Consider the following 23,891-nt stretch of genomic DNA (forward strand, 5'->3'; position numbering starts at 1 on the left):
GCCATGGTCTGTGGATGCTTTGCTGCTTCAGGACCTGCGGGACAAGCTGTGATTGATGGAGACTTGAATTCTGCTTTCCAGCAGAACATCCTGAATCAAAATGTCTAACCATTAGTTTGACTTTAAGGCATCAGAGCAATGATCCACAGCCCACCAGCAGGTCTACCTCTGAATAGCAAAAGACAAACATTTTTTAAGTGGTCTAGTCCAAGTATGGACATAAATTCTCCCCTGAATGGTCTACATGCTCTTAAACGCTTCTATTAAAGATTAAATAAACAAATCTGGAAAGAAGAGTGGGCCACAGTTCTTCCAAAGATATGCACAAGATTCTTCGCCTGCTATCGCTTGTTAGCAGCGTTTACCATTAAGGCTTGGATAAACAGTAGGTTTGTGAAGAAATAACCTTTTCGCACAGGGTCAGGTTGGTTTTGACAGCTTTTCTCCCCTTATTAAAACTTTTTTTTTTTTTTGGTTGACTCAGGTTTCTCAGTTCTGATCTTGAAATTTGCATTTTACACTGGAAAGCAAAAAAAGAAGGAGTCTGTAAGGGGGCTAATACTTTCTCACTGCACTGCATTTGCACTGTATCCTCTCACATCCTGTCCCTTCTTTGCCACTTTCCCCCTTTAAACAGCTGGCTTCTTCCTCCTCCTCCTCCTCCTTTGCCAGCTGTGTGTTAGAGTGAGAGCCGGGGGAGTTCACTGCTGGCTCCAGACGTCAAACTGTCAAATAGGCTGAATTTCCCCCCGTTTCATTATGCAAGGTGATTCACTCGACTTCAAAAGCAAAAAGGAATGAGTCAGAGTCGGGAATGGCAGCTTTAGAAGACCTTCCCCTCCTCATCCACCTCTTTGCCATCTGTGAGCTCTCTGCTGAGCCGCGGGGACGCGCTCACCTCTGTCACACAAGTCCGGTTTGAGCTGCATTCGGCTATCGCACGAGGCGAACTCTGCTTGAAAAGTTAACTACAGTCTCTTAGGGATATGAAACACAACAAAGTGTGGAATCTTTTTTATATTTATTTAAGTTTCCAGCATGACGGCATCACGCCTAAATATAGAATTTTTTGAAAAAAAAAAAGTCAAAATTGCATAAATATTGCATCAAACTGGCTTTTACTAAAACCAACTAACGTCCAGAGAGTCTAGCATGTATATGGAAATTTAAAATTAAAGGATAAATAGCATCCTTTTGGACAATTAAGTAGTTTCAGAATGTTTAATGTTGCACAAAAGACCAACCAACCACTTTGTTTGATACACATCTTCTGTTTCTTGGGACCAGACATGCGCAAAAAAAACGAAAAACAAATCAGCCAATCAAATGGGAGCAAATCACATTCAGATGGTAGATTCAGAATTTGGTGTGAAAGTGAAAGCATAGACCCATGCAGCCACGTGTTAACAGTTCAGATTGATGGTGGTGATGGTGTGTGGCCCCCTACGTAGCATTCGACCCCGGTTTAAGTAAGCAAGTGTTGCTGCTAACCATGTTCTCATGACTGTAATGTATCCATCTTCTAAAAGATACTTCCATTAAGAAAACGCGCCCTGTCACAAAGCTCAAATTGTCTCCCACCACTTTCTGGAACAGGACAATGAGTTCAATGTTCGCCAACGGCCTCTACGGCCACCGGATCTCAATCCAACAGGCGTTTTGTTTTGTTATCCTCTCTTTACAATCCCCCCCTCCCCCCAACCTGGTTTATTCTCTCCTGTCGTTCACATAAACGGCGCTTTATAAAGGCCAACTTCTTATTGTTCTTGTCGTCAGAAAGAACGCGTTCATTCAAAACACTGAACTGCCAGCTGAGCTCCTTCGGAACAGGAGACTCGCATCACGGATGCGCGACAGAGCTGCAGAAACCGTGTGAAGCTGTCATTAATAACCAGAAGACTGTTTCCAACAGCCTGTCTAAACTATACGTCACAGAGAATTGAGTCAGTTCTGATGGCAGGACTCAGTACTAGTAAGGTGTAACTAATAAGGTGGCCTGTGTTTGCATCGGCTAAAATATTAGTGGTCTGACAAGGGCATGGTGTGATATACCTAGCTTACGTGGTCGCTGTTTTGAGAATGACTTGTAATAATAATTAGCTCTGCAAGTGCAGGAGTAAGAAGCTGGAAGGTATAGAAACCTCATTTAACAGTGAAACAGTTGCTGGAAAAGATGGCTAGATACAGAAAATATAAAAATGTAACAAGTTTCACTGATTGCCGTTTACAAACTAGTGTTAGCTCTGCAGCACAGCTAATGGCTAAAGGAAGTTAGCAAAGCAGTGGTTAAAATTCCTGTTAGCCATGACTTACGGGGGTTAAGGGATTGTTTAGGCAATGAATAATCACCATGATAAACACGACACATCCTTGCCTCCTGGGTTACTTTTTATTCCCCTTTTAGTTTTTATTCCACCCCTTCACGTGTTGTCAGATTTACATTGCAAACAAATGCAAACCATGGCCTCCACAAACCTAAACCTTGTGGAAGAACAGCAAGAGGAAAGCCATTAAAGTTAGCAAACGTGGCAGACGGTGCTTTCTCTCATCAGACCAGACCAACGTTGAACATTTTGGCCTAACAGCAGAAGGCTATGTGAAGCGGTTTAAAGTCCCGGGCATCAAGCACCAGGCAAGCTGCTGGGACGCTTCTCTTCAGCGCAGCGTAGATAGTGAGATAGATGGATGTTAATACAGGGCCTTCCTTTTTTGTTGTTGTTACTTTATATTGATGCATTTTGAAATTTAAAGACAAAGAACATGGAGACATGGGTGTTACAGTAAAAAAAGAAAAATACATCTATACATATGTATGAATGCACACACATTATAAACAGAATTAGCTCATAGATTTACTCTCAGTATGTTTTCCATTAAACATGATTTGATTCAACATGAATTGATATAAATCCGTACACAATCCATTTTCTCCGGCATTTGGAACATTTCTCTAGCTCCATTTTCAGAGTAAATGTAAGTCTCTCCCTACCGAAGGTTTCTTTTACGATCCCACATCATTTGTCCAATTTGCTGCCAGTTTCGGGTTATAGCCGCTCTGCTCCTTGCCAAAAGAATCTTAAGGAGGTGCTTATCTTTATAGAGGACTGTTTCAGGTATCCTACCCAGGTAATAGGTCGTGAATATTGGCGCCATCCTGGAAGAAAACCTGTTGATGAGAAATAAATATTAGAAAGATAAAAAAATGAAATCTATATAAAAATGTGAACAGGTTTAAAGGGTATAAAAACATTTATGAGCATAGGAAGTGTTTGTGACTTTATTATAGAGGATGTTGGTTTCAAATGCACCGTCAGGCCCTCCTGGAAGGGTGATTTCCCCATGAACTCCTGCCTGTATCGACATCTAATATGTCTTCACGACTGGGTTTCAGCAATTTTCCAGTGTCAGTTCCATTGCTGCATTTCTTTGCCCGGAGCTGTGCCAAAAAATCTCTAAGATTTCTGAAGGACCACAAAGTTGAAGATTGCTTTTGTGCCTTTACAAAAAAAAAAAAAAAAAAACCAACAACAAACAAACAAAAAGAAACAACCATGGTAGGAACAGGATTATTCTGAACGTTGTGGTAGAAGACACCAAGCAACTGGATTCATTCAGAAAATAACAATAATGCAAACGTGATTATCTGATAGAAAGAATAAAATGGAACCTTATGCTGCAGGAAATCGATGACTAAGAGAGAGGAGCAAACCTGTAGGGAGCTTAGTCAGGCTGCTTGTTGTTTTCTTCTGTTTTATCCCAGCTAAACTAACCCTCCCCTCACTGCGTATTAATAGCTCACAAGAGGGTGACCGACCCTCCCATTCAGGTCTTGAGACTGGTTTGTTATCATTCCCTAATTAATACCTAGTTAAAATGGCATGTTGTTTATCCAAAGAATAAAGGAGGCTTTAATGAGGCGTTATAAAAATAGAAAAGGTTGCAGTGCCTAATAGGGCAGCCGGTGTGCGCCTAGGACAGCGCATTTCCCATGATTACTGGCTCTCTGCAGGGCGGCGGCGCCTCCGGGGGGGGGGGGGCAGAAATCATCGGCGGTGCTGCTGCGCGTAGAGAGCTGCCCGGGAACACTCCCACGCTCCCTCCCGTCCCACCTGAGTCACAGAGACAGGCAAGAAGAGGAAAACCGAACCGTGACGGCACGCGTCCTGAACTTTACATCCGCTAATCACCGAGATAAAGGTCATAATAACGCTGCTCCTTCAGTGGCTAGTTTTAAACCTTCTGCTTTGTGAGCAGGGGGGATTGCACGCTGAACGTCTAGCTATGTTTTAGATCCCGTCAATCCTTGCTGAGGGGGCTCCCCCGGCAGTAATTGGGCAAAAAGGCGACGTAGACCCTGGACGGGTCGCCAGTCCATCACAGAGCAACACAGAGTCACGCAGGTCAAGCAATTAAGCACACACACACACTCACTCATACCTGATTGCAATTCAGCAATTAAGCTAAGAGTGAGGTTTTTAGACTGTGGGGAAGTACCCAGAGAGAACCCACTCATGCACAGAGCATACACGCCCCACATCGAAAGGCCCCCGACCAGAATTGAACCCAGGACCTCCTTAATGCCAGCCAAGAGTCCAAACTAATGTTCCACACTGCACCCCACACAAGCTACTTCAAATTATTCCAACAACAATTTGAAGAATATGTTTCTATTGTCCATACAGAGGCAACATCAAACATACAAATTTAATCATTTACCTCCACTAATAATGTGGATAAATGCGTATACTTCAACATGTTACAGAGAAATCACATCCTCTTGTAGCCATCAGTAAGACAGAAGGATGTTTTTTTATGTTGGTTGGTCTGCAGATAAAGACATTTCAGTACAGCCCGCATCAGTTTTAACAGGGTTGGGACCAGAACAGGAGCTTAGCTTAGTCCGCCTCGGTCCTTCCAAAAACACGTTGTTTGATGTCATTGTCTTGTGGGAACACACAGCTGGATGTAAGTTTCCACTTTCTAGTTGTCGGTTTGAGGTGAAGTTTTAAACTTGCTTGCATCAGTGATGTGTTAGTACAAGTGTTAGTGAAGCAGGTCCTCAGCATGATACTGCCACCACCATGCTGGGCAGTTCATGCAGTCATGTTAGGTTTGAAAGCATCCCCTTGACATCGCCCAAGCCTACTTCTAGTCACTGTGGCCAAATAGTTCAGACTTTGTCTCCTCGCACCTTAAATCCTTTCTCCAGAAAGCAGCTGCCGTTTCCATCCGCTGCAAATTTCTGTCAAAGGAAGGTGTCGGTTCGGTGACAGGTTCTTCCTTCTTTCTTACTTGGTGGACATCTTCTGAATCCTAATTCCTACCAACTTCCTTTATTGGAGGGGGTCGGTTGGGGTAAAATGGGTAAAACCTGGACTCAAATGGGTCTTTGAAGAAGATTATGACTAACAGGCTGCAAAAAGTGCATAATTTCTCTACAACTTGGTAAGGGACATTATGTCTGTGTTTGAGGTAAACATGCAGAAATTCAATAATAAATTCAAACTTGTGCGCCCAATTCTTGTTTTTACAATTCCTAGAAGTTGTGTGCTTTGTGTCGATTTAACGTGGAAAACAGAAAGGTTCAAATAAACATCTAAAATCCCCAGATGAATATGCTAATCCCGCGCGTGTAAACACCTCACCAACGCTGGATAATTTAGAGCAAAAACATTATGTTTACAAGAACAGAGCGGGCCTGGAGGACTTTTGCTTTAACGTTTCTCAGAAATTAAACCTTAAAGGCAAATTAAAGTAGCAGATCTTATGACCTAATGAACAGTTGAGACACATTTCCCAGGTATTGCGCTCCAGGCTTCTGAACGCTACCGTTCCTCTGATGAAGTAAAAACAGAGCTGTCATTTAGTTTTTCAGGCAGTCGCTCTCTGCGTTCAGACCTCGCTGTGTGACGGAGGGTATCCCAACCAAAAGCTCGTGACACACTTTTAAACGTCAGCGAGTGAATCTTCAGTTCCCAGAGCAGATTTAAATCACCAATCTGATGAAATGCAAAGAGAGTCACCTCAGCTTCTTTCTAGGGAAACATCATTTCACCTCTTTCTTCCTTATTAACCTCCTTCTCTCCTCCGATCTTCTCTCCTCTTTTTTTTTTACCGCCCCTATTTCTCTGTCGGTCTTCTCTCTGCGAACACTTTCATCCCTACCCTGCACCTTACATCACACTCTTCTCCCCCCCCCCCCCCACCGCGGCAGATGCCCAGCCCACCGAGGCAGAGACGGCCGTGTGGAACCAGGTCAGTGCTGTGCTGGAGGAGGCCCACGGGATCCTGGCCGAGCTGCAGTCCTATAACGGCGCGGGGCAGGAGATACGAGAGGTGAGGAGGCACAACATCGACAGTGCTATGCAAAAGTTTTCAACCCCCTTGTTCTTCTTCGCATCCGGTTACATTCCAACAACAAGTTCATGTGGTCCAGCCATGCAAAGTGAGCCAATTATACTCTCCCACTGCTAATACCACTGCCAGTATGTTGGGTATCTCTCTACCAGCTTTGTACATCTAAAGACTCCTTATTTGCCCATTCTCTTTTTTGCAAAACTACTTTGCATGGACAGTGTCTTTGCACGGCAATTTTTAAGTCTTGCCACTTAGATTTAGATCCGACCTTTAACTAAACCTTTCTCACATACGAATATTCATTGATGTGAACCCGTCCGTTGCAGCTCTGCCTGTAAGCTCAGGGTTGTTGCGTGGCCGAAAGGTGAACCTCAGCCCAAGGGTCAAGGCTTTTGCAGTTTTTTTTTTTTTTTTTTGGTTTGGTTTAGCTCCAGCCCTCTTCTCACCAACCCTCTGACCAGCTTCCCTATCCTTGTTAAAAAGAAGCCTTCCCAAAGCGTAATGAAGTCATTACCGCGTTTCACCCTGGGGATGGAGTATTCAAGAGTTTTTTCTCAGGTTTTCAGCACACGTGTACAGTGTCCCGTACATGCATAAATGCCAAAAGAAGACCTTGGGAAAATGTATTTAAGCACAAGAATCTCCTTAAATCCATGCTTCACTGGACCTGGCTTCTTTTTCACATTGCACGTTCAGTCAGCAAAGCGCTGCAGCAGCGGCGCTGTGCACATACAGCTACTACTACAACCAGAGCAAAGACTGGGGCAAATTATTGCTTTACCAATTCCACTTATTCCGAGTGAGTTTTTTTTTTTTTTTTTACAAAAAAAAAACGGCTTCTTGATCAGAAGTATGAATATAATTAAACATTCCTGCCTATGTCTCATTAGAAAGAGATTTAAATATCACCTAGTATTAAGTACCAAATGAGCTCAAGGAATGCCACAGAATTTGATTGATTTACTGCAAGTAACACTTATTTAGTTGGATTTGTTGAAATCCCTAAAATGATTATGTCCCTCGTTTAAGGAATGATGACTCCTCTTGTATCTTCGTTGTATTGCAAACTATTCCTGTATCCTGTCAGATCTAGAAATGTGACCCGTCAGCGGGTGATGCTGTGGTAAGAAAGTACCGTAAAGACAGAAATGGGGAAAAAAAGGATTCTTTAATGCAAAATATGGCTTGATGGGTGAGATGAAGGGTACGGCGAGGGGCTGAAAGCGGTTTTTGATTTTGACATCTGCTCTTGTGCCCCTTCCTGCAGGCTATCCAGAACCCAGGCGACCTTGCTCTTCAGGAGAAGGCCTGGAACGCAGTCTGTCCCCTGGTGGCTAAGCTGAAGAGGTTCTATGAGTTCTCCCTCCGATTGGGTGAGATATTTTCTTCAGACCAACAAAATAAATAAATAAAAATCCTCTCAGAGGGTGACAGAACACACTCTGGCTGCCTTATCCGCAGCTCAACCTAGGAAGAAAGTTTCTGCTTTTTGCTGGTCTGTAAAAAAGGAGGCAAAGCCGTATGTGCAGAAAACTGCAGCAGGAGGGGCATACAGCAAAAAATCTGAGCCGTGTGACCTGTGATGGGAAGGGTTCTGCTGAGGGAACCTTCATAATCATTGCTATTAATTACGGATATTACTGTCACAAGGATTATCTGTCTACACAGTTGTGTAAAAGCATAAATTAGCAAAGCAATGACAAATAATGCCACGGCTTTGAAGGCAGTCGCTGACAGGAGTTTTAATCGGTTACTTTTCTATGTTACTACGGCAGCTAGCTGTGCTGCAGTGCTAACACTAGCATGTAGATAAACAGCAACACCAGGCTGAGATTTAGTTCAACTCCTCCAAAAGCCATCAAACTGCTAACAACATCTATGTTCACCCTATGTGTTTTCCTCAACACTCATGATTGACTAAAGAAAAGGCTTATTACATCATTTTGTAAAATGTGATTTAAAAAAAGAAATAACTTCTGCAGAAGAATAAATGAAGACATCCCCCTATTTAATCCTGGCATCTTCAGGGGCCAATTTTCTGCACATTCTAGATGTGTCCATGCTCTAAAACACGTATATCCAACAGAGGATCTGCTAATGACCCATTCATTCAAATCAGCTTTATTCAAAGAGGGAAACGTCTACAACTTGCAGGGCACAGGAAATCAAGCTTTTGTCTCCTAATTTTGAGGACAAAACAGACAGATGGCAGAACTGTCATGCAATATGCAATCTATTCGCTGTGAGATTCCTTTGAGGGAGACGAAAATAGGTTAGTAACTACTAAGAGCCCTCGTTGTCATTGATAATGCCATTTTTTTTAATACAACTGCATTCCTAAGCACACATGCACACTCAAAACGCAGCCGCGTCCTCGCCAGCATCTCTGCAGCATCCTGACCGAGCCGCGAGGTAGCCGTTGCTACGGAAACTGCGGTGCATGGTTGGTCCAGTGCTGAAAGAGACAGGGAGAGTGAAAACAGAGTTCAGCAGCCGCCTCTGCGCTGCCTTCCAATAATACCTCCATTTCAGGGACACAGTGTTCTCAGCTTACCATAAAGTGAGGACTGGCTAATAATTGATGAGAATGTATCTGCTCAACCTCCACCATGATGGAGCGGGAAGGATTAGATCCTCGTGATCCAGAGGGTTCCGCCTACATCTTCCTGCACCCTGAACTACGTCCCTTTTCCCGTCTTGTTAGATTGTGCAAAAAGCTGAAATGATCAGTTTGCAGCAAAGCCATACTTTATGCACTCCAACAAGTTAGAGTCAGTGCACAGATCGGAGAGCAGGTGCTTTGTGGTAGCAGCGGGAGGGAGACCGGGGCTTCTGCCCTGGCCCTTTAGATTAAACACTTCACTGCTGTATTTATAGAAGGACATAATGCATTTTTAATGCAGAGGAAGAGACGGGGTCACAGGAGGCTTTGCTTTTGATGCATCTCTACACCACGCAGCCTCTGAGGTCGGGCTCTGGTGTCAGGTTTCCTTTAAGCAGCAACACCTGATGAAGGGTTAGCTTAATGTCATTCACGACAAAAGGGGAGAACTATATATATATATATATATATATATATATATATATATATATATATATATATATATATATCTATATATATATATATATATATATATATATATATACAAATTATATGCATCTTCAACATAGAGTCTTACAAATCCACATAGCTTGAACGTTTTCACTTTTTTTTACTGTGATGCCGTGTCAAAGATCAATGCTACGCAGTGGATAATAATGAAATGGAAGAAAAATGCTACACCGGTGTAAACATTTGCAAACCAAAGTTTATGCATTGCATTTGCATTCATTCCCTCTGAATTTGTACTTTGAGGATCCAAGTTTCACTGGACTTACAGCTTTAAGTTGTCCTATATTTATAAAACACATTTGAAAACCTTGTATACTTTTTCCTTCTGCTTTACCATTTTGTTTTACTCTCTGGTGGTCTGTAAACCCCTAAAATGCCCATGAAATGAATTCAAGATGGGGGTCTGCTGGTAACGTGGTTGCATGTGGGGTTGCCCCACTGGGCAATCGGATCATATCCGCTTTTTCTGATGTCTGATTCCCAGCGTAAAATGCTTATTCCACTTTGTAAAGCCGTTTATATATTTGCTTTAAAGTGACAGCATTGGGTCTCAACATTGTAACAATCTGAACAAAAAGACATAGACTTGAAGTTGCTCGTTTTGATTGTCTGAGGCGTGTTTTACTCCACAGAGAATGCCCTGCGCAGCCTGCTGGAGGCGCTGACGAGCCCGCCCTACGCTCCCATGCAGCACCTGGAGCGGGAGCAGGCCCTGGCCAAACAGTTTGCTGAGATCCTTCATTTTACACTCAGCTTTGATGAACTGAAGGTGAAAAGAATCCCTTTTGTTCTGACAATCACCTCTACTGCACAAAAAAAAAAGTCCTAATGTCAAATATATCCCATTTCCTGCTGTTTTTCAGATGACAAATCCGGCCATTCAGAATGACTTCAGCTACTACAGGAGGACCATAAGTAGGAACAGGCTGAACAACCAGCAGGTGAGATCAAAGCGAAGCTCACCGAGGAAGAATGGCTTTACTTCCTCCCTTTTAATTATTGATGAATAAAGCGGGAGCACTGCTTTTCCTCCCAACAACACACAGACACGTACAATCAATATCCTTTCTGACAACTGAGTAATAACACTGGAGTCGTGATTGGCAGAATCATGCAGCTCTTGTTGCCAGACATGATTCTCAAACGGTTGCATCTCTTCCTGGGGTCCATGCAGCTGGACGCAGAGAACGAGGTCAACAACGAGATGGCCAATCGGATGTCCCTGTTCTACGCTGAAGCAACACCCATGCTGAAGACCTTGAGCAACGCCACCACCAAGTTCGTTTCAGAGGTACAGTTCTCAGAGGTGAAACTCTGAAAAAAACAAACAAAAAAAAAAAACAAGTCAAGTGAGTAATTGTGATTTTTTTTATGCAGGAATAGTGAGTAAAAAAAACAAAAAAATATATATAAATGGCAAAATATGTTGAAGTTAACATGCAAAATGCAGGGGAAGGATTTTAAGAAGCTGATTTCAAGGACTTTCAGGGCACAAACCCAGGTATTGTTTAAGAATTATGGTGCTGACTCAAGCAATGCCATTAATTAAAGATCAAGCATCGTCCAACATCAATGTCTGACCTCAGAAATGCATGGTGAGATATTCCTCTAAACACACCCGGAAGACTTGAAGTTGTTAAATGTGCAAACGGTTCATGCGTCTAAGGGCAGGGGACCCCATGCTTTCGGTGACATAGTATGTGTTCGGTGATATTGCTTAAAAACAAACCCTGCCTAATTGGGACCTTAGTTTTAACCCAGTCTTGTTCCCTTTCTACGTTAGTTGGTAGTTTTTGTTTTCATTTCATTTTAAAGATCATAAAGAACGTATTTTTCAGTGTCATGCCGCTCTTGGAATGAAAATAAGATGTTGTCTCTTGTCGGATGAAGTGATCAACTAGAAAGAAACACGTGTCTGCTGACGGGACGTGGATCTGACGAACGGCGCTGAGCCTCATGTAAAATGCAGGGGGCAGGCTGCTCACCACTGTCATTTAGCCAAAACGCTTTGCAGTTAATAATTTACTCTTCGAGGGAGCTTTGTCTCCTTCTAGTATTTAAAGCGTTCCCTACTTCAGAGCACAACGGAGCAACATGTCAGAGGATTTCACACATAAAAGGTCCACGTGCAAATAAAGGGTCATAAGTGCTGTGGTTGTGTCTGTGCAGAATAAGACCCTCCCCATAGAGGACACCACAGACTGCCTGAGCACCATGGCCTGTGTGTGCCGCGTAATGCTGGAGACTCCGTAAGTGTCTTTTTCCTCCAAATCTGTCACTTTCTCTCCTCGTTCTCTTTCACTCTTCTGCCAGAGAACTAATTTCTAATTAACAGGCTTTCAAAGTGAATCAAAGAGGCCATCCTAACAGTGAGAAGCTAATCCAATAACCTCGCTCTAATTTGCACAGATTCTGATTGCGAAAACGCCTTTTAATTGGATTTGTCTCTTGCTCTCTGTCATCGGGGGGGGGGTCACCTTGGCCCCCCCATGTCCCTTTCTTGCTCCTTAATCTGAACGTAATACCTGCTTTCAGACGATAAGCACTTTCTTCTCTGTGACATCTCTGCGTTGTAGGGAGTACCGCTGCCGGTTCACCAACACAGACACCATGCTGTTCTGCATGAGGGTGATGGTGGGCGTCATCATCCTCTACGACCACGTTCATCCTGTCGGAGCCTTCGCCAAAACCTCCAAAATCGACGTGAGTGCAGTACACGCTTTCAGGATTACTCACGTGGCCGGACCCCGCGGAAACATACAGTGACTTGGATAATTAGGCCAAAATGGCACATTTTGTCCCATCGACGAACTTCGCTGTGTTCAACGGTGATTAAGGAACATACCGGAGTGGAGGCAGTCCAAGCAGGGTTGGGTTATAAAAAAACAGTATCCTAAGCTTAGAAGGAGAGCATTAATCAGAGAACCTGATAACATGCAAAATAACATGCAGATAACATGCAAATTGAATTTGCATGTTATCTAAGCCATTACAGGCCTTTGGTTGGTAATGGTATAAAGCTTGTTACTCATCATTACTCCAGACTTTTTGAATTGAGAAAGCTTCCGGGAGAGGAAGCGAAACGTCTTCAACTACGGAATACAAGTCCAGTTGCTTTGTTTTTTACCTTTTTTTGGAATCATAAAGATCGAAAACGGTTTTAGAGAGACCAGTTCAACTGTGCCGGGGCCCCCCAGAATGTAAACAGGTAGACATCAGCAGCAGCTTGGAGAAGAGGTGGACCCCAGGCTGCTGACCTACTCCATGCTGTCCTCTAATGTCCTGCGTCGTCTCTGTTCTCCGGCAGATGAAAGGCTGCATCAAGGTGCTGAAAGAGCAGCCGTCCAACAGCGTGGAGGGACTTCTGAACGCACTGAGGTGAGTACGGATATGGGAGGGGGGGGCGAGCTTACTCGCACCTCTGGTAAAGTCTTTTTAAAAAAGTCTTAATGGTAATTACTGCAGTAGCATCATCTGAATTAGAAAAAGTAACATACTATATTTGGGTGAAGCTGAGAGATGAAAATGACCTGTGGCACGCATAATTGCATAACTTCTGTCAGTCTCCCTTTGGTCAGTATAAAGGACTTGATTCGGTCTGCCATAACATTTCACATGTAGGATTCACACTGGGAGAATGATCCCTGACCACTCCTCTCTGAGCAACCCCTCCAGATCTGGCATGATCAAAGTTCGGATCATGGTTCAATTAAAAAAATTTACAATATTAGGCCGCCATGCTCAGGCGGTTTATGCAGACCGATCCTTTTTAAAGGTTTATTCAAGGGACATTTCTTTTACTGCTGCAAAGCCTTTTGAAAATGATGCATATTTTTAATTTTTTTTATCTGAAAATAAAACATTTTAGGTACAAAACAAGGGATTTGTTGTTTTTAAACGTGATAATTGCTTGCATTTTGATTTTATCTTAATGAGAACACAGTCACCGACAAACTTTTACCCTAAAGCAGATTCGGGCTCACTATATGTTGCTAAATAAAGCGAGCATGTTCAAAGAAAGACCGGGCCAGGTTCTGTTCTAGTTGAGAATACACTAAAAACTATCCTGGACCAAGAAATAGAAACAATTGACTGAAAAAAAAAATTGGAAATTACTTTGCCTTTCTTTTAGTAAGACAAACATACAAAACATTTTATTTTATTTTTCAGCTGTACAATAACTTACAGAACTCTTTTCTGCAAGAATTTAAACAATTTCTGCTTTAAACTTGCGACATGTTTCCAGTCATCGTCCTGAAAAAAAGACCCAATGAGACTCATCATCAGTTTTCCGTTAAAGGCCATCAATCCACTGGAATTCCAAGGATTTCATGATGGCCTGCATCAAGTTTCTCATTGCCTTTGGAAGAGAAATAGGTCCTCAGCGTCACAGATCCTCCACCGTACCTAAAAGTGGCCATGACGTGTCATTCTAAGTATTCCCCCTTCGTGTCACACTGAACCCACGTGGAGCGTTTGTCGACAGAAAGCTTAAAACTATAACTCAAAAATGCTTCAGATACACTTTTCATGTGTATTAATAATTATAAAACATGTCCTAACAAGATTCCACCTAGGGCTGAACGATTTTGGAAAAAAAATCTAATTGCAATTTTTTTTTATCTTAATATTGCGATTTAATGTGATTTTTTTCCAGTTTAATTTATCATGTCTTCTTAAACATATACAAACAACAAATCAATTTGTTTCCTCGCCGTGCATATAAGTTGCTAAAAGACCCGCAGCATCTAAACTCAGAGCAGTAATGATTGCATTCTGCCTACAATATATTTCAATCAAAATTGCAATTTTGACTTTTCTCTGCATTAACCACAAGCAACAAAAATGGCCTCTAAATAAAGATGTTTGTAAATAAGGACTATTTTAAATATGAACTTTTAATGTTTCTATTGATCAGAATATTATTCAAGAGAACAGCTTTTAATTGATTTGGACATCAATCCTTGTTGAATATAAAGTCCAACCAACATGCACGTCAATGTATTAAACCATTGACCAGTACTTAATGCTATGTATGATTATATAAACTCTAAAACAAGTAATAAAATTAGATTATCTATCTAGACTGCTGCAACTGTCTTTCCTTCCATGTGGAGCAAACCCACTTTAAACATTTTACCAACACCTAATGGACGTGTCTAATTCCCTAATTGTTACATAGCCAAAAATTGCAGACCTCTGCGATTTGGAAATTGCGTTTTTTTAAATCGCGATTATATTAAAAATGCGATTAATTGTGCATCCCTAATTCCACCCCCTAATTGAGCAAGTTTTTTCTGTGTATGTGTGCCACTAAACGCAGGCGGTCCTGTAATAGAAAAGGTTCCGTCAGCTCACTCTGGTCTAATGGTTTTTCCTTCCTTCCTCAGGTACACGACACGGCATCTAAACGACGACAGCACCTCCAAACAAATCAGAGCCCTGCTGCAATGAAACAACTCCAGGGGAGAGGGAGAAAACGTTTGGCGCGCTCTTGGAAGACGGAGGGGAAGAAAAGGTCGCCGGAGGCTGAAAAAGCTTGTTTGTTTACAACGGACGGGGAGAACCACCTGTGGGTCAGGAGCAACCTGACGATGGGAAAGAAGAAGAATTTAATTATATATATTATCAGCTGTCAATCATTCTGTCTCTCATTTTGTAAAGTAAGACAAGAAGGAAAAAAAAAAAAAAAAAAAAGCCAGAAATGAAGATTATAGATATTTATTAAAAGACGCAGATTAACGGTAGGTAGGATAACAGAAAGGAGCTATATTGGGAAAAATTTAAGGTCCGAACCAAAATGTAAGAATAGCTAGAGTTCCATGTTCCCGCTGTAGTCAGACCAGTATTTTTACACACCCTTTGACAAACAATGCCATCTTCTTTCCTCCTGAAGTCCAACACTGGCTCCCGGACACTTTGCTGTTCCCGTGGGGATCGTGGCTCGGCCTCTTGGTATCCCTCAGCTGCACTGATCTCCACCCACAGGCCAGCGAAGCAATGTGATGGATCCACTCCGGAGATTTGCTTCTGCCTCTGTCCCTTCTTTTCCCGCATCAGTACAGCTGCGGGATACAGGACACCCCCCCCCCCCATTTGCTTCCCATCCATCCATCCATCCATCCATCCATCCATCCATCCATCCATCCATCCATCCATCCATCCATCCGTTTTCCTTTGGCACAAAGAAACCAAACATCCCGTTCCAGCACAAAAACCGTTGTGAGCTGTCGTCTGGCTTTACTTGAAAATCTTCACATCTGCATTTTCCTCTCCATGGTGCTAACGTTTCTCAGATTTCACGGCCCTAGCTTCTTAGAGATATCATCCGGTTAAAATAAGAGACGCACCCCCCCATCCCCCCTTCCTCCCCAAAAGAAAAGATGTTTTCCTGATGGATTATACCCAGAAACGAGGCGAGAGAAGCAGATCTGCTCTCAGGTTACCTCTGCTGCCAAGCTAGCGCTAAAGGAAGCAGATCCAAGGGGAAAACTGGGAATCCACAGCACACTTCCTCACCTAGTGCCAAAAGCCGACTCGTTTACACTCGCGCTACGTCATCAAAACGGGCTACATGGGGGTCTTGTAGTCCTGACACATCACCGGTCATTTTTTTTAACTACAAGAAGAAATAGCAGGGAGAGATCAGGCGTTGTTAGGGAGATCTGAGCGTTCCAGTGTAAATAAGCCAGGCTTCTCTTGTCCGACATCTTCACACACTCGTCTTGGATTCTCAGCCAACATTCCCACCTCCACCCAACTAGACTTCTTTCTTTTTGTACGAACCCGACGACGCCATTCAGCCAGTTGGAAAGAAAACTTTTTAAAAAAAAGAAAAAGGAGCTTGAGAAGAAGTGCTGTACCTTGGATGTCTATAGACATTAGTCGGATTTAATTTATAATATATTTTCTATACAGGGGTGCGTGCCCGGCCGCGCCCTGTACCGCATACATAGATGGCATGTTGTAAAAGTTCTGACAAGAGTGTGTAAATAAGGTGTTTCTATTCATTTTTAATTGTTCAGTGACGCTGAATTCGGGTATGTGTTGTCTCTCAGAATTACCATGCGTTTTGGCTTGGACCATCGGACTTGCCGTAGTCATAGGTTTCAGAAATTCAGCTTCATTAAGGCAAATGAACCGGAGGGAGGGGGAGGGGCTCTCCATTTGCTTGTTCTTTTGTATATTTTGTGCAACAATAAAGCTGTCATTTATTACATTCAAACGCAGATGTTGTGCGTCTGTGTCTCGTATCTGGGAATTAAAGGTACAGCCTGTTTCTGGAAGGGGAAATATCCTTTAGAGCAGGGAGACCCGAACATCTTGAAAGTAAAAATAAATAACCCTTTTGAAGGAATGCTGCCTGAAACTGGGATGCACTTTCATCCAGAACCAGACAGCGACCGCCTATTCTTGTAAAAATATTATTATTATTATTATTATTATTATTATTATTATTATTATTATTAATAATAATAATAATAATAAAAAGGTTGTTTTCTTGACAAAAACAGATTTATCTACTGAGCTGTGTGGAAATTCATTGGCAAAAATGCAGGAGCAACTCATTTTATTTCCTCAGTGTCTGATTATAGACAACTGATTGTATATCAGTATTTTGACTTCTCTTCCAGTCACCATTTGTGTAATATTTGCTTGAAGTGACAATTTAAGATTTGGTTTTAAAAGAAAACCACGCAATTCGGTGAGGCATGACTGACCGTGTTGCAGAAATATTGTGGAGACAGTGACATTTCTGTAATTAAACCCTCCCAAGTAAAACATGGACTGATTATGGACGGAGTAGAAAAGTGAGACCTTTAGCTGCTTCCATTCACTGCTGCTCTGTCCCTCTTTCCCATAACTGGTGAAAGCTAGTTGCAAGGTAGCTAAAGTGACAACTTGCCGACTCCTCCCCATGTAGTTAATTGTGATATGATTCCCAACAAAATCTATAGAATCAGCTTTAGAAAACTTCTGTTGGCTGGCTGATTTTTAAAAGAAATACAGTAGCTTGAAAAAAAAATATTCATACCCCTTGAACCTTTTCACAACAAATATATTTTATTGGAATTTTAAATGAAAGATCAACACAATGTGGTATACAAATTAATACAAAATACAAAAGCTCAAGGGGTATTTTGCAAGCCCCCCCCCCCCAAAAAAAAAACAAAAAAATTACATACATATATATATATATATATATATATATATATATATATATATATATATATATATTCAAACTATATTGTGCAACAGCTGAACTGTTAATTCTAAAAATGGGCAAAAGTTTGTAAACTAATGAAAGGAATTTACCAAATAGGCCAGCATAAAGTAGTGCATAGACCTAGCCGTGAAGTAAAGGGAAAATGAGACGGCTTTCAAAACAGTTTGGGTGGCTGGCATTTGTATTCAGGCCCCATTTACTCTCCAAAGCTACAGAGATCCACAACTCAGGTGGGAGACCCTCTCCAGAGGACCACTATTGGTCATGCACTCCCCAAATCCAAAAGATGGTGTGCTGGTCATAAACCTGAACCTTGCAGCTAACTCCAGCAGAAGGTAGTTCTACAAAGTTTTGACTCACCGACTAAAAATACAAGCACGCTTTTCAGATTTCTACGGGCCAAAAAAGTTTGAAAACCCTGGATTATTTCCCTTCCACTTCACACTTATACATTACTCTGCGTCGGTCTCACAAAAGCTCCTAGTAAAATACATTGGAGTTTGTAAAGTGAAGTGAGAAAATGTAAAAAGGATACTTGAGCACTTTTGAAAGGCAGTAAAAACCAAAAAGCTTTTTTAATCAGCTATTACTGATACTCTTCTGTTCAAACCCTTAAAGCTTTTGATTCCAATTTAAAAAACCTGATTTTTATTTATTTCGCACACCATCCTGAACGTCCTCTAGTATGCGCTACATCCTACCACCAGGGGGCAGCAAAGGATCATTGTAAACGGGTCTGCAGGACACCAGGTCGGAAAAATACATGACCCACTAACCTGCATAATCTGGATCAGCAGAGGAGAACATCACAGAGAGACTGTGATAAAAATCTATCAGCGTTATTTAAAAAAAAAAATGCATTTAGACTGTAGAACGTGACGATTACTGCAGGTTTTTCAACTCCAGTCTGTCATAAGAGGCGTAAAGTGCGGCGGGAGATTTAGTGGAACTGGTCAGAAGGAATGCAATGCCTTGTGAATCTATTCACCGCCCAGTTTTAAAGCAGTTTTGTTACAATTTGTTTTTCCAATCTTATCTCTGAATAGATGAGACTAAAATCGAGGTGATCCACCTTCCAGCAGGACAATGACCCGAAGCTGACTTCTAAAGCTACACAGGAGGGTTTCAGGGGAAATGATTAGACGTGTTGGAATGGCCGAGCCAAAGTCCAGACCTCGATCTAATTAAGAATCTCTGGTTAGACTTGAAGATTCCTCTTTTTGTTTGCTTTACAATAAAAAAAAAAAAATCATCTTCAAGGTCGTAGGTGTGTTCCGGAAGTGGGAGCAAACCCTCAAACCATTCATGTGGATTCCAGGTTGTGAACAACAACACTTGGTAAATGCCATGGGGGGGTTGAATACTTTTTGCAAGACACTGTTTATGTAACAGAAACCTAGACCAGTAAAAGAAACCTCAGCTTCAAGCTGGAAACAATAAACCTGTTGGCGTCCCCAACTGCCGTGTCACAAACAAGGAACTATTTTCTCCGTTTACTTCCCTCGCGGCATGATTATTGTAAATCTGCGTGTTTTGTCATCGTTGAATGCAGAGCGTTTTCTACAACATAACAGAAGGCTTCTATGCGTGGGCGTGTCTCCATCACACCTCCACGCCGTTTAAACCTCATTTGACTTTTACTACCGGGTATTTCCACTCGGAATCTATCCGTCACTATTCGTGGATGAAAAGAGGAAGTCAAAATATGCAAATCAGGGTTTTATTGTTGACTTTAAAGGGCTTTAAAGTGCAACCACAAACGAGCCGATGTTTGCATGGCTCAGAGTAAACCCGAGCAGCGGCTTCGGTTACCCTAACAGTCAAACGTTATCTAAGGCCACTCCGCAGTTCCCCTGAAACGCTTTCCAAATCCACCTCTCGCTTTGTTGTTCTCCCCCCCCGTTTCCCGCCACGGCAGCAGGCGGATCCAGAGTTGGCCGTTAACCGCCCCGAGGAGGGAACGCCTTATCATCCAAACAGAGACTGATACACAAACACAACGGCTTCCCTCCGCCGGCCGCCTTTCACTTTACCTCTGACTGTGTCTGCAGAGCAAAATGGAAAAGAACAACACCAAGTGGACATAGAAAGTATGCGCAGCCCTGGTAAAGTACTCGGTTTTTGGGATGTCGAGATCATTCCAGAACATTTCCCCCCTTTAATGGGACCCATAAGCTGCAAAACTCAATTGAAAGACAGCTTGAAATCTCTCACCGTTTACAAATCTTTCCCTCTGACTATGAAGAAAGGAACCGCCCACAGCATGCAGCTGCCTCTACCGTGCCTCGGTGTGGGTACGGTGTTCTATTGGTGACGTGCATTCTTGCATGTTTTATGGGATTTCCTTCCAAAAAAAGTTCAACCTCTGCTTTGCCGGATTTCGACAATTTTTCCTGCACTATTTCTTTTGGGGGAGTTTTTGCTTAGCATGTTCTTGCAACTTCAGCCAGCTGGGAATGTTTTCCTCCATTGAAAAAGAAAAAAAAAGCACCTACATCATAGCCCAGTACTTAAAATAGTATTAGAAACTGACACAATGAGTCTTAATTAGCCAGTATATGCTCCTTTAATATTGCTGCAGGCCTCTTGGTTACTTTTTTTCTAAACTTTGATCAACTTTGGCCGGACATCTAATGCGTGGTTTCATTGTTTGAGCTGCATGTCACTCCAAGGATGACAAGCGGTTTGAAATTGCTTAAATTTCTCTCGCCGTTTCAGCAAAGTTATGCTGACCTTCTTTATTTTGCTCTTTTTTTTTAATGCAGCTTCTGTTGTAAAGGTTTCAGTGTTGGACAGACCGAAGCTCTTCGTTGCAATGGCAATGGGTTCTGCATACTTTTAGCGTTTGGAATATCTCGGCGCAGAGATGCAGGAGACCCTGAGGTGTGCTCCATCCAGCTGAACCTGTTTGAGCTTCACATAATGGGCCCCTTGAAACGGCCATGAGAGGGTGTGGGCGAGCGCACGTGTGCGCACAACACTTGCCAGCGGTCCACAGGCCATCTAATGTTACGACGGGTTGCATAACGCGTTTAAAACATGAGAGAGCCATGTGCGTTTGCTAAAAACAGCCACACATCTGTTTCAAATATTTGTGAGAAAAAAAAATAAAAATTGAGCCGAGGGTCTACGTTTTTTACTGGCCGAGTAGATTCAAGAGGTGTTGGAGAGTGGAATAAAGAGGGAGACGAAAGTTGATTTAACGTAGTCTGATTTGACAGGATTCTACCGCCGGCTCTTGTCCTCTTAGAGGTACATGTTTTAGGGTTAGAGACCGGTCAGTTAGCGCCTGGGAAAAAATGGTGTAAACCCGGGATGGTGCAGCTGCTAACAGTAGAACAGAGTCATGCCTAACCTCAGGAGTGACTTGCTGTTAATGTCAATTTAAACAAACAAACAGCAACAACAACTAAAAAAAAATCCACTGGCAAAAACACTGGGGAAAAAAACACCTTGGCACATTCTGCCCAGGTCCTAAATGATAAAAAAAAAGAAGAAAAAAGAAAGAAATAATCGAAAAATCTTATAAAATACATGTGTAGAAAATCCTCCCTTCCTTGAACCAGTTTTTATACTCTGTAACTAGTAAGGCCACCACTCCGGATCAGCGGCCGTGCGTTCTGACCAGGTTGCAATAACTCGGTTCGATCCCCGCAGACTGGATCAATATGAGGCCCTTAGACCTTCTTGCTCAGAAGTAGGCTAAAATTTGAATTCTTACTTTCCCAAAAAAGAGTGCTAATATCATCCTGTACTTGTGAAACCAATGTTGTTTATCAACTGAATATCATCTGAATTGTTACACGCTAATTATGGCAGATCCATAATTGAGCTAGAAACTATTCCTACCTCTGGCAAATTTAGATTTAACATAAAATGACCTCTTAGTTTTACCAACATGTTTATTCTGACTTGTATGTTAACGTTGTGGAGTGACCCAGCCACAGAACGCCGTATCTGATAGAGAATCTACTGAGGAACCTAAAACACAGGATGATGGTGAGGTGGACATGGAGATCATCAAAGATAAATCATCAGCAATTTATAAGAAGGTGCGGTGATACCAGAGAAGGGTTTTCTATTGAATATTGAGAAGAGTATCATACATTTTTGACATTAAAGTTTTTGTACAAAATGTTGATAAAAACATAGAAATCTTTTTTTAATGACACCCTTTGCACATTCTATAGTGATCATCAGAAACAAACTTCTGCATTAAATAAAAATAACTTGTGTGTGTGTGTGGGGGGGGGGTGAGTCATTTAAACTGCAGGTGCGTTAGGTTCTTTCTTATGTAATGTTACTTTTAATTGTTCATCTTGTCAGTATTGGGCTGAACAATGGGGCTGTTTTTATTTAATATGTTTTCCAGCAACAGTGCCTTGCAGCAGGCTTGAATAGGGGTTTGCGTAATCTCTCTGTCGGCATTAGGTCCCCTCCAATTACTCCAACTTCCTCCAACAGTACAGGTCCTCCAAACTTCATTCAGTTTTATTAGGATTCATGTGACAGGCTGGCACATAGAGCGTATAATTGTTATAGGGAAGAAAAATAGGTTTACAATTGCCCCCCCTGCCCCACATATCTGAAAAGTTTGGCGAGCGTTTGTGTTAAGCCCTTCGTTTCAGCACTTTGTATTTCACACCTTGCATCTTCTTCTTCTCATAAACCCTTACTTTGCTCAACCTGACTCCTGCCAGCTGGATTTCGTGCCGCACAGCTCCACACGTCCATCTGGGATCGCTCCATTAGCGATGTATATCAGAAGGAGGCTCCTTATCAAACATCCTTGCATATGATTGGATAAACCACCTGACCATCTTTAGCGACGCCCTACTTCAACCCTTCACATCCAAACCAACCCGTGCCGCTGACGTTAGGGAAGATCAAGCTCTTGCCAAACGTGACCGGGAGAAGGGCGAAAACATCGTTTCCACTAACAAAAGCCTTCAAAGCCGTTCTCTGGTGTTCTTTTAACAAATTAATATTCAGTAGATAGGACACTGGTGAAATATCAGCATCAATGTTACCGCTGTGAGCCGCCATCGTTGTCTGAATCCAAACCGTCGCTTCTCTGATACGCCACATCCCGCCCGGTGATCCCGATTGGCTCGTCCACTTTATGTGGTGTCGAAATCCCTCCCAGTGGCCGCAATTTATTTTTAGGATTCAGTGATAGTAAAATAGGCGACATGGTTTAAAAAAAGTGTGTTTTGGAGGAGGCTGAGCATGGCTCCCAGGGTGTGATGCTGCCACGATAATGTTTCACTGTGGGGATGGGATTGTCAGGGTGATGTGCAGTGATGTTCTTTTTCCTCCACACTTGTCCTTAGGTCTCACCTGACCAGAGCACGTTCCTTCTTCATATTTCCTAGTTCCCCCACATGGTTTTTGGGGAAACAGCAGATAGGACTTCTCGTAGCGTCCTTTCAACCATGACTTCCTTCTTGCTACTCTTCCGTGAAGTTTAGATTTACTCGGTGCGCCGCTAACAGCCGACCTGGAAACGGTTTCTCCCACCTGAGCCGTGGATCCTTTGCGGTTCCTCCAGAGCCACCATGGATCTCTTGATCGATTTCCAGGGGCGTGAACACTTTTACGGGACACTGCAGAAGGGACTGTGCTCGCTGCAGATCACCTCGCCCGTTTAAAACTCCTCTTTTTGTCCCAGGCCTCCCAATTTTCTGCACGTCCTTATTTTCCGGGCCTGTTCTGACACGCACAGCCTGTTGCACTGCAAAACGGCAACTAAAAGTAAGTAAAATTTTCTTGAAATTAGCATATTTTTCCTTGATTTGAACAGCTAAATAAGACTATTTGCCAATGGAATGAGAATTTCTACCCCTTAAATAAGACAATTAGACATTCTGCACTTGAAGTAAGATGATGGAGATGAATTGTTCTTATTTTAAGTGTGAAAATATTATTCCATTGGCAAATAGTCTGATTTACCAGCTCAAATCGATGACAAATACACTAATTTCAAGATGATTTCACCTACTTTTAGTTCCCTTTTTGCAGTGTAATTCTGCTCTGCAGCTAGCAGGCCCTGGCAGCGACAGCGTTAAGCGCCGCATTATGGGAGGCTCCCAAACCCCGCCCAGCCTGGACTCATTTACATATCGGGCGGGAAGCCGTGGCGCTGCTGCTGCTGAAGCCAGCCAAGACCCCACCCACCAAACGCCGCACTGGCGG

At 42.5% G+C, this 23,891-nt stretch overlaps 1 protein-coding gene across 3 annotated transcripts in view; it reads left to right on the plus strand.

The window, feature by feature from the left end:
- Positions 1 to 16,688, plus strand: part of fam49al (family with sequence similarity 49 member A, like) — a 45,784-nt gene extending 29,096 nt beyond the window's left edge. For all 3 annotated transcript variants that reach the window (XM_012870904.3, XM_012870908.3, XM_012870905.3), the window contains 9 exons: positions 6,215 to 6,336; positions 7,625 to 7,730; positions 10,102 to 10,238; positions 10,333 to 10,410; positions 10,644 to 10,760; positions 11,639 to 11,718; positions 12,046 to 12,172; positions 12,777 to 12,847; positions 14,860 to 16,688. In XM_012870904.3, coding sequence (XP_012726358.1) covers positions 6,215 to 6,336; positions 7,625 to 7,730; positions 10,102 to 10,238; positions 10,333 to 10,410; positions 10,644 to 10,760; positions 11,639 to 11,718; positions 12,046 to 12,172; positions 12,777 to 12,847; positions 14,860 to 14,923 — 902 coding nt within the window. In that variant the 3' untranslated portion in view covers positions 14,924 to 16,688. The remainder of the gene's footprint in view (positions 1 to 6,214; positions 6,337 to 7,624; positions 7,731 to 10,101; positions 10,239 to 10,332; positions 10,411 to 10,643; positions 10,761 to 11,638; positions 11,719 to 12,045; positions 12,173 to 12,776; positions 12,848 to 14,859) is intronic.
- The last annotated feature ends 7,203 nt before the right edge of the window (positions 16,689 to 23,891 follow it).

The sequence above is a fragment of the Fundulus heteroclitus genome, chromosome 13 (genome assembly GCF_011125445.2).
Source record: "Fundulus heteroclitus isolate FHET01 chromosome 13, MU-UCD_Fhet_4.1, whole genome shotgun sequence".
Classification (NCBI taxonomy): Eukaryota; Metazoa; Chordata; class Actinopteri; order Cyprinodontiformes; family Fundulidae; genus Fundulus; species Fundulus heteroclitus.